Below are 9746 nucleotides of genomic sequence, written 5' to 3' on the forward strand. Positions count from 1 at the left end.
GAGCGGTATATCTTATCCTATCCTGAAAGTGCATGTTGTATAGATTAATTTTACATACATAATCATGTGCTCATATATTAGATGACTGTATTTATGCAGTGCCACTGCATTGTAAATAGCTGGTGTGGTGATGTATGAATACAGCCATTCATGGGGACGTCAGGCAAAGCTGAGTCCAGGTCAAGTCACTCTGGAAAACATGTACTGAAAGCTATTGCGGGGTAAAATTCGGCTGTACTGCAAATAATTCTTATGGTGGTGTTGTACTTACACCAGTTGAACTTGCTTGCTTGTTTTAAAACAGGCTTAGAAGAGGGTGCCACAATAGAAGATGTGTATTTGGCTTCGGTGGAAACAGACCGAGGCGTGAAGGAACAGTTACGACTTTATGACACCAGGGGTCTGCAGGAGGGCGTAGAATTGCCAAAACACTATTTCTCTGTCGCTGATGGCTTTGTTCTGGTGTACGCTGTGACCAGCCTCGAAGCTTTCCAGAGAGTCGAACTGCTCAAAAAGGAGATTGACGTCTTTAGAGACAAAAAAGAGGTAACTGCATGGTGCCTTATCTGCTTGGATAATCGGTGTATCAGTGATAGGAAGTTACGGTTGCAAAGCTATCTTTTGTTTCTGTGAAACTCTCATACAAAGGAAAACTAACGTATCCACAGCCTTGGGCAATCCAGCAAAAGGAAGCTTTCTCATGCTGGGGAAGCCTAATTCATATGCCATGCAGGTCATGCAAAAGAATGCGTGTTTTTTTCCTCCTTAATTCCTCTAGTACTACTAAAACTCAGTGAGCTGAATGCACCAGCTAGGACACTTATGACTAATAAAACATACGATCTACAGCACTGCAGTTCATATGGGGTTTTTTTAGATATTGTACATGGGAAGTCAAGTGCATAGAAAAATATAACGAAGGGCATTATCTCTGTTTGTTTTGTATTCATGTACTTGATGACTTACAAACTAGTGTAATTGACAATGGGTCTCCCAGACATTATTCAATTGGCAAAGCGGCTTTAATGTATTTTAACAACCATATTGAATCAATTCAATTGTGTGAAATGACTGCTCTATTTTCCCTTAGAAAGCAGCTAGTGTTTTCAGCTGACAGTATTCCAGCTTAGCTAAACAAATATAACTTGCATGTGGCATTAGCATTATGGCTTTTCTTACAGTATCTTTATATTCTCAAGTAGTTTTCCCTGTTAAATGTTAAATTTCCCTTTAGCCTACAGCTTTCCAAGTGTCTGGCTTATGCTGTTAAAAAAAAGTGCATGAAGAATTAATTGGATAATGGTAGGGTGAGACTTACCAAAAATGTAACTTGTTTAGTACTGACAGCACATAGGGTGGTGGAGGAAGGCAGGCTTCAAGTTTGACAGCAACTGAACTTGCAGTCACAGGAGAGGTTTGGTAGCTGGTAGGGCTGGTGTGAGCTGCAGGCTGTCACGTATTTGAGGGATATGGGAGTCAATCACAACTCCCCTGCAGGGCAAGGGAAGGTGGACATGTAGGGTTTTTCCCAGGTGCTGTGTTTTGTGAGGGCCCTGATTTGTTACTTTACAGCATACTATATTGAGGAGAGGGAAATCAGCCACAGCAGGATCTCTCTCTCTCTCTCTCCATGTTACCTGCCACAACTCTTCTCTCTTGCTACGTGCAGGTATTTTAGAAAACAGCCAAATTGCTTCTCTTCTGGGAGAACTTAAAGTTGTGATTTTTACTGAGGATAACTAGTCAAAAGAGTAGTGCCCACAATAAGCTGGATAAATTAGTTTTACTCCTCTGGTTTCTAGTCCATATAAAATATTATTTGAAGCAGGTAGAAGGTGAGAATCAGGAGTCCTACCTCAAGATAGCATCAGGAGGCTTAAAGTTTGGGTTCTGCTAGAATCCATCCTTAACCAAATTAGGGATGTATCTCCACTCATGGTGCTTCTGATCCGGCAGAACTTCACCTTGTTGAGTGGCACAGTCCCCTGTTGTGTGACAGATGACAGAAGGGACTGATGGCTGCTTCCTTGCTTCTACTGGCCCACTGCTGTGGGGTCTATCCAGCACACACCTTAAAGCCTGGCCAAATTTTACACTAAATAGAAGATGTGTTCTCTCATACTGACAGAGCTTAACCATAGGTAAAATTCAGTTGAAGCAAGCAGTAAATGTATATGAAGGTCATATCTTCTTTCAAAGCCCTTGCAGAGGGAAAAACATTTTTTTCCAGGCACCATGGGTGGGCTGCTATAGTCCTCGCAGAACAGGACAAGCATCTCTAGCTGGAAAGAACCAGAGGACATCCTGGAGTTAAGCCTGACAAACAGGGAAGAGCAAGCAGATGTGGCCACAGTAAAAACTCTGAATCATCAGCAAGAGAGGACTTTGTCACTTGATCTTTGTCAAACCACTAGTGTAGAGATGAGACCAGAGTTTGATGAAGGACCTTGAACTATAAATATAGGGCTTTTTTCCCCTAAAAGCTGATGCTGGTAAAACATTCTTAGATGGTTGAAACAAGCAGAAGCAGTGACTTTTAAGTGTTCAGCACTACCATCCGCACTTCCCAGAACTGAAGTACCAGTCAGGCCGCTGAGCCCAGCCACACTGTACTGTCAGAGTGACACACAAGTCACTTGACTGATCCTTCCAGCTAAGGATCTGACTTGATAGAGCTGGGCTGCTCTGGTCACTAACTGGCTGCTCTCGAAACTGCTTCCTGAGGATGGTGCTGATGCTTATCCAGCCTGTTCAGTGACTGAGGATTGTAAGCTTAGGTCCCTCCAGCGGCTTCCTGTGCATGCGGGCATCTGGGCTGGGAGAGGGATTTAACAGCTCAACTGCTCAGCAGCCTGCCCGGGCTGCAAGGCAGGGATGGCCTTGGGTATATTGCCGGCTGGGACTTGAGAAAAAAACAAGCTGGGCAAAATCCAGAGCTGCGGGGCCCAGGCTTTCTCTGCTGCCATGCATTTTTTCACCTCTCAAGCATCCGCTACTCTGACCTACTCGTATGTCATGCTCTTATCCTTTGTCTAGGGCAGATCAATTGCCAAGCAAATGCAGAATAGGGCCGTTTAACTTTGGCTCTTTTGGTTAGTTTCCCTTTAAGAAATCGCGGGGGGCGTCGGGGGGGGGGGGCGTCAGAAAATGGGGTGGGGCCGTGAGGAGGACAAGGGGAAGTTCTGCCTATCCTTTGATTAAAACCAGCTCCCAGGCTAATTCAGATCCCAGACCCTGATCTTCCCAACTACACACAGCTTACCTTGTGCCAGTGCTGACTGCTAAGATCTGAACCGCGTTGCTACTTACTTGCCTGCTGTTTTAAAGCATTGTAAGTGGTGGGTGCTTCCTTTATCAAGCTCACCATTTCCTTTTGTTTCTAGGTAACAGTTATTGTCTTGGGAAACAAAACTGACCTCCTGGACCAAAGACAAGTGGAAACAGAAGCAGCACAGCAATGGGCAAGGGCTGAGAAAGTGAGACTGTGGGAAGTGACTGTGACAGATCGGAAAACACTGCTTGAGCCTTTCACCTTCTTAGCTAGCAAACTCTCCCAGTCCCAGAACAAATCAACATTTCCCTTGCCTGGAAGGAAGAGCAAAGGGAATAACTCTGATAATTAAGCTACTTTAGCATTGTCTGCTGCTGCCAGGTCACAGCCTAAGTCCTTTTTGTGCCATTTGCGTCTCACAGTTTCACTTAAAGCAATAATCTCATTCAGCAATAAAATCAGCAAGCTTATGGCCAAGAGGTATCCTTCCTGCTCATGGACTTGGCTTGAAAAAGTCTCTGGTGGTAAAAGCCTTAAAAAGCACTTAATAAGAGGAGTTATCTTGTAACAAGGGTTATGGACAAGGGAGGGACAGGTGGACGCCTCTCTAGCAGGGGTTTTGACTGTGCCTGGATACAGCCATATTGAGGGACAAATCAACAAGCTTATCATTAAGCAATCCCCCTGCAGATCTATAGCCTCTAGTCAGAAATAGTACTAGCTGTAATAAAGCATTCAATTTGGAGAAAGGATATATTGGAAATGGCAACAGTGCTTTTACCTGGACCTTAAACATGGCCACAGGGTTTTTTGATGCTGCAGGAGGCTGAGGTCAGTGTGTTGTTGCAGGAGAGGGCTTTGGGGCAGGAGGAACAGATTTAGCCACTGAAGTTCTAGTGCCTGGGGAAAACAAAACAAAACAAAACAAACAAATCTTGTGGGAGATACTAGAACAGATCTACTCTGACATGAAGGTTGTCAGCAAAGTCTGGCAAGCACTGCTTTCAGCTCAGGAATTTATTTGTACAAACCAGAAAAGCCCTCAGAGCACTCATTCATTTAACTGCAACCTGAAGGACAACATAGCTGTATGTGGTTTTGTTCCAGCACGTCCAGTACAAATCAGTCACATTCACATAGGTGATAATTTTACTGTGAAATTATCCAAAGCAATTTTGCATGCAGGAGGCACTGCCTGGGCTCTGCTGGGTCTATTGCACAATGCTCCTACCCAGCCACTCCACCAAGCTGCAGTAACCCGCCCTCGGCGCGAAGCTACAGGCCAGAGGACAACTGGTGCCAAGTGCTGTAATATTTAGTGAGAGGGGGCTAGGGGAGTGTAGGAAGCTGCCTTTTGGGAACATCCCTATGGCAAATGCCCAGAAATACCTGTACAAATGGCCTTGGTCTTAATACGCCACATGTTGCCCAGAAGCAGGAGCACAACCGTACATCCTGTATTGGACCCTCCACGCTAGTAAACCTAGGCTGCAGAAATCTGCTGTCCTAGGTCAGCTTTTCAGTAAACTAAACAAAATTGGATATATAGGGACAGAACGAGCAACTGTTCCTAGAGAGAGTGGCCAGCTTTTGGCCTCTAACAACCTCTTAGACTAATTGATACTGGCTTTTCTTTATATTTTAAGACAAGAGTGGGGAGAGGGAGTGAACAAGTCCTCAGTTCCTTCATTTTCCACTAATGTAATTTTGAACAAATGTTGAGAATTTCACTGTGAATCAGCAAAACCATGAGCAATATTTGCACTGTCATATCATAACTGCAAAGTAGTAAGTGTGCCTAATTGGCACGATTAAGCTGTGTGCTTATAGCATTGCTCTTCCTGAATACTGACAAATAAAAGTCCTTCAGCATTACTAATGTCAGAGCAGCAGTACAATTCACTTAAAATTAAGCAGGTGTTCCTAGCTTTATAATGAAGGTAGACGAAACTGTTTATGTGCTTTGCTCAATGTAGTTTGGATTGCTGTGACCAAGGAGTAAGATAAGAGAGCAATTAGGAATGAGCAAGCTCTTGTAATTCCTTGCTAGAAACATACAATCGTTTCCATTGCAACACTGCAGCTGAGTAAGCACTATAGCACGACCCTCCCCAGCCTGGCTAGTCATAGTCATTGTCCCCAGCGATGCTGCAGAACAACCCTCCCTCCTCACTCATTTCCTACCAAACACACGTGTACTCAAGGCTTCTCCCTGCCCAGAAGATTCCATGTCTGCCTGTGTGCTTCAAGTGGGGGTGACTTCAGAGCAGCAGTTCACCTCCTTGCTGCAACCTCTCACCAAGAAATTGGTTATGTTCCTCCTCTTCAGCTCTACAGAACCCTTCTTCCAGAAGGAACCTGATTCAGCTTTGGGTTAATCTCAATAAGCAAAGACCTCTGCTAATGACACATTGTCATTGATGCTGACCCTTGAGCCAAGGGGAATGGAGGTTCCTAAGTCAGAATGAATATATGTTAAAATATATGGAGATGGAAGGAACAGAGACAAGTGGTTCCTGACCAGTTCTGCACCCAGCAGACTTGGTGCCCATTCCACTACCAAGACTGATGTAATCTGTAGGATTCCAGAGCCGTGTGAGATCAGCTTGCTCACTTGCTCCCCTGAACACTCAGGACTTGACAATGTTTTAGGAAAGGCAAGATAAAAAGGGATCTTCTGAATGACTAAAGCCATTTTTCTAAACAAGTTACATAAAGGCAAACACGTTATCTTTGATTTGGTTAAATTCATTAGAAAATAGTTTAGATGATTTTGGGCATTCACATAAACAACGACCACCCACTATTTTCTTTCCTAAGCTTATTCTGATGCTTTTTAAGTACTCATATAAATTGTCTTTTCTAAGTACCATACTATTTTATTGACAAGTGATGGAAAATACAGCATCTCCTCCACAAACAATCTACACACAGTGGCTGCTACCGAGTCTAAATGAAACTCACTGGAGTACAGTTTTACATGGGGTTAATGAGTAAAGTACAGAGTATAATGTAGTAGCTAAAGGGCAGAACACGTAATTTGTTCCTACTATTCCACTGACTCCAAACCTCTCCTAGGTCACTGGGATCACTTACCTACTACACAGCTAGACAGTCTCTTCACAAGATAATGGAGAAAAGTTGTCATGAAATAGGAAAATATATTAGTAAGTTTAACCACCTTTCTCTGTTCCTCTTAAACTTCTATCTTGCCAAACAAACACTGTAGAAATCAGTCACCACAAATCAGCTCCCTCCTCCCTGCCAGCTACAACAGTTTATTTGGCATGTCCTGGTAGCATGAAGCAAGGAGCCAAGAAAAACCTACTGAGATTAAGCCATCTACCTTTTCACTCAGTAGAGGGGAGGAGGAAGGGATTACCAGAAATGCTCTTGGTGTGATGTACCTACATGCCAATAGTTTTCCTAGGCTGAGCCAAACAGCTGAGAAAGCTCATACACCAAACATATGTTGTCCCAAAAGAAGGCAAGTTTAGCAGCGGAGGCTAATGTACTACTACCTACAATCACTTAGCAAAGGAAGGGTATCTCTAATTAGCAGATTACCAGACCAACTTGGATTTGATCTAGATAGATAGATAGATAGATAGATAGATAGATAGATAGATAGATAGGAAGAGAAGTGTATCAATAAAATAGATACAGAATTTATTTTAAAGTATCAAAACAAATCCAGGGGCACAGATGACCACAGTGCACCCGGAAGATTGTTGCAAGGTGAAGTACTTGCTGTGTGAAAATGAATCTGTACTTCCGGCCTTTACCTTAAGGGAGTGGTCAAAAATGTCACATCCACAACTAACTACCCTGTTGCCACACACTTCAGTGTAAACAATATGTCTCTAGGAGATAATCTTTGTAGGTAGTTAAAGGATCTACAGACTAAGTCTCCTTTATTCTCCTTTAAGGTGTCTTCTGCTAGCTTACCAAGTCACGATTCCATCTCCTCTTCTGAGTGGGAATACAACAGTCCATCAGAAAACCAGGGAGATAATTGCTTCTTCATTTTACCTCCTGCATGTTTCCCTTCCAGATCTCTTACACTTTTTCAGTAGTATTTCCAAATAATGTGCCAGTCCTGAAAAAGCAATGCTGAAAACTTAATATAAAAAGTAACTAGCAGAGACTCTGCAGCAGGTTGCCTCCTCATGGGCCATGCCAGCCTGGGCAACACTTACACAGTAAACAGTTGAGAAGTCTCAGCTGTCATTCACTGTAGCTTGTCTAGAAGTGTCTTTGCAAAATAGCAGCAGTCAGTGCATTCACCTGCAGATCTCCCTTGTCCTTACCCATACCTTGATCCTCAAAGCGTACTGGGAGACACTGTTCTGGCAAAATGACAAAGCAAGGCACTAGGCAGAAATTTTTTTTTTTTTTCTTCCTTTTTTTTTTTTAAACATCTTTTTATTAGCACAGTAACAAATGCAGACTTAAGTAGCCCACAACATACAACCAATCCACTGAGTGACTCCTATTCCACGCCTTACAGTTAAACAGCTTAAGGTATTTCACTACAGGTTACCATAAGTCCTGATTAAACCCTTTATTCTTTTCACAAAGATAGATTGGCTTATAAAATAATACATTAACTACTTCTCATTTCATATATGAGGCCGTATATCCACCTCTCCATATCACAGATCATGAGATGACAGTCTTTAAAAAGGATTTGTTAAATACCAATGTGCCCTCCATAGGGGAAAACAATCCCAACATCTTTTTACAAAAACAACCCCAAGAAACCTGACCCAGAACAAAATAAACCCCCCAAACCAAAAACAAAACAAAACAAAAACAGTGTGTAGTCTTGAAAGGACTTTTACATAAATGTCAACATATGCACCTGTACAAAATTAAGCTGTTTTAATCTTTTACATATTGCAAGCAAACTGAAAACCAAAGAAGTCTAAGAAGTTTACATTCTTCTCGGTACTATATGTGAGCTAATATTGCTGAACTAATTACAGTCTTTAAAATATGCTATTCCCAATCCTAGCTGTCTACTGTAGCAAGATACCTTAAGTTACAACAACAAAATCTTAGGAAATAAAAGACTGAATAAAATCTGTTATAGAAATACCCTACTCTTTACCAGCACCCCCCTCCCCCCACCCCTTCAAAATCATAAGCAGCTCTTTCCATCACAGACAGACAATGCAAGAGTTAGACAAAAATCCAATTTATGTAGCGTATCTTTTGGTCCATTGTCTGGCCATTCTGTCATGCTCTGCTCTGTTAGTCATATACTGAGTGGCAATACTTCCAACCAGGGGGTCAGCTGAAAAGGAAAGGAACAACTAATTTCAGACAAGCTGCTTAATAAAAAATTACAGCTGAAGTGTGAATTTAATACGAGGGAATCACACAGGTAAGGTACATTGCAACAACCTAAATATACTGAATTGCTGGTTTGTATCTTCATTGATTTGTATTTGTGGTGACATACTAATCTATTACTTAATAAAGAGTGAGATGCCAATTCACGTTTTAAGGAGTTTAAAGGACAACAATCCAATAGTAGTATTTTGCATTACTGAGGACTCCCACTGATTCATGCATTTCAGGTTTATTTTACCTCTTCTAAAAGTGCCTGGGACATACTCATTGCTAAGTGTACTGGTATCAATATAAATCTGACTTCTAGGACACATATAGAAATAGAACCTGTAAAATCAACTTTGGAAACCAGGTCACATTCCTCTTAACTAGTGTGGATATTGGGTGGGCTAGAGAAGCAGCGAGGACTACTTGTGGCTTAGTTGGTCACTGGTTTTAAACGGATGATGGGAAATACAAGGCTAATGCCCTTGTTTTCAGAACTCTGTGTGTGGTGCTTCCAGCTCTGTTACTGATTACTGCAGCCCTACAGACCAGCAAAGAGTGTTTAACCCTCACCCAAAACCAGAGGTGGTTTGGAAGGGGAAGGAGGAGGACTGCTGCTTTCCTTTTGGGTCAGCCTGAGGAGCAGTGAGCAGCAGACAGGGTGTATCAACCTCAAGGCCAATGCAGCTGGAGAGAGAAACGTGCTGCCCTGGAGGATGGATCCGTGCTGGCTGAAGCCAACAGGGTGAGAGGAGGGCCGAGCTGTGTGGGTGCCAGGTGAGGTGCAAGGCAGCAGGTGGCCTGCGTGGCCGCGCGGGGGGCTTACCTGGGTTGCAGTCTGTGAGGAGGGAGCAGATGGAGAGGAGGACTTTAGAAATGGTTAATGCTGGGCTCCAGTTGTCTTTTAAAATGTCCAGGCAGATGACGCCTTGGCTGTTAATGTTACAGTGGTAGATTCTTGTCCGAAACGTTACCTGCAAGAAACAGCTCTTAGCAGGTGTGCTGGGTGGGTACACCACAGGCGATGCAGCAACCAAGGCAGTGACGGGACGCGCAGCCGGACCGGACCGGACCGGACCCGGCAGCTCCCGCGGGCGGGAGGGCACCGAGGCCGGACCCGCGGCTCCCCGGG

General features: G+C 43.4%; 2 protein-coding genes across 4 annotated transcripts in view; one reads left to right on the forward strand and one right to left on the reverse strand.

The window, feature by feature from the left end:
* Positions 1 to 3810, forward strand: part of NKIRAS1 (NFKB inhibitor interacting Ras-like 1) — an 11601-nt gene extending 7791 nt beyond the window's left edge. Inside the window, exons 3-4 of one of the 2 annotated variants that reach the window (XM_010007524.1) lie at positions 305 to 546; positions 3384 to 3810. In XM_010007524.1, the coding sequence (XP_010005826.1) occupies positions 305 to 546; positions 3384 to 3623 (482 nt within the window). In that variant the 3' untranslated portion in view covers positions 3624 to 3810. The remainder of the gene's footprint in view (positions 1 to 304; positions 547 to 3383) is intronic. The other variant, XM_010007523.1, reaches the window with a different exon arrangement.
* Positions 3811 to 7667: 3857 nt separating this feature from the next.
* UBE2E1 (ubiquitin-conjugating enzyme E2E 1) overlaps positions 7668 to 9746 on the reverse strand; it is a 43928-nt gene continuing 41849 nt past the window's right edge. For both annotated transcript variants that reach the window (XM_010007526.1, XM_010007525.1), the window contains 2 exons: positions 9441 to 9588; positions 7668 to 8570 (listed from right to left, as the gene is read on the reverse strand). In XM_010007526.1, the coding sequence (XP_010005828.1) occupies positions 8473 to 8570; positions 9441 to 9588 (246 nt within the window). In that variant the 3' untranslated portion in view covers positions 7668 to 8472. The remainder of the gene's footprint in view (positions 8571 to 9440; positions 9589 to 9746) is intronic.

Source organism: Chaetura pelagica, unplaced genomic scaffold, assembly GCF_000747805.2.
Source record: "Chaetura pelagica isolate M959 unplaced genomic scaffold, ChaPel_1.0 scaffold10, whole genome shotgun sequence".
In the NCBI taxonomy this organism is placed as follows: domain Eukaryota; kingdom Metazoa; phylum Chordata; class Aves; order Apodiformes; family Apodidae; genus Chaetura; species Chaetura pelagica.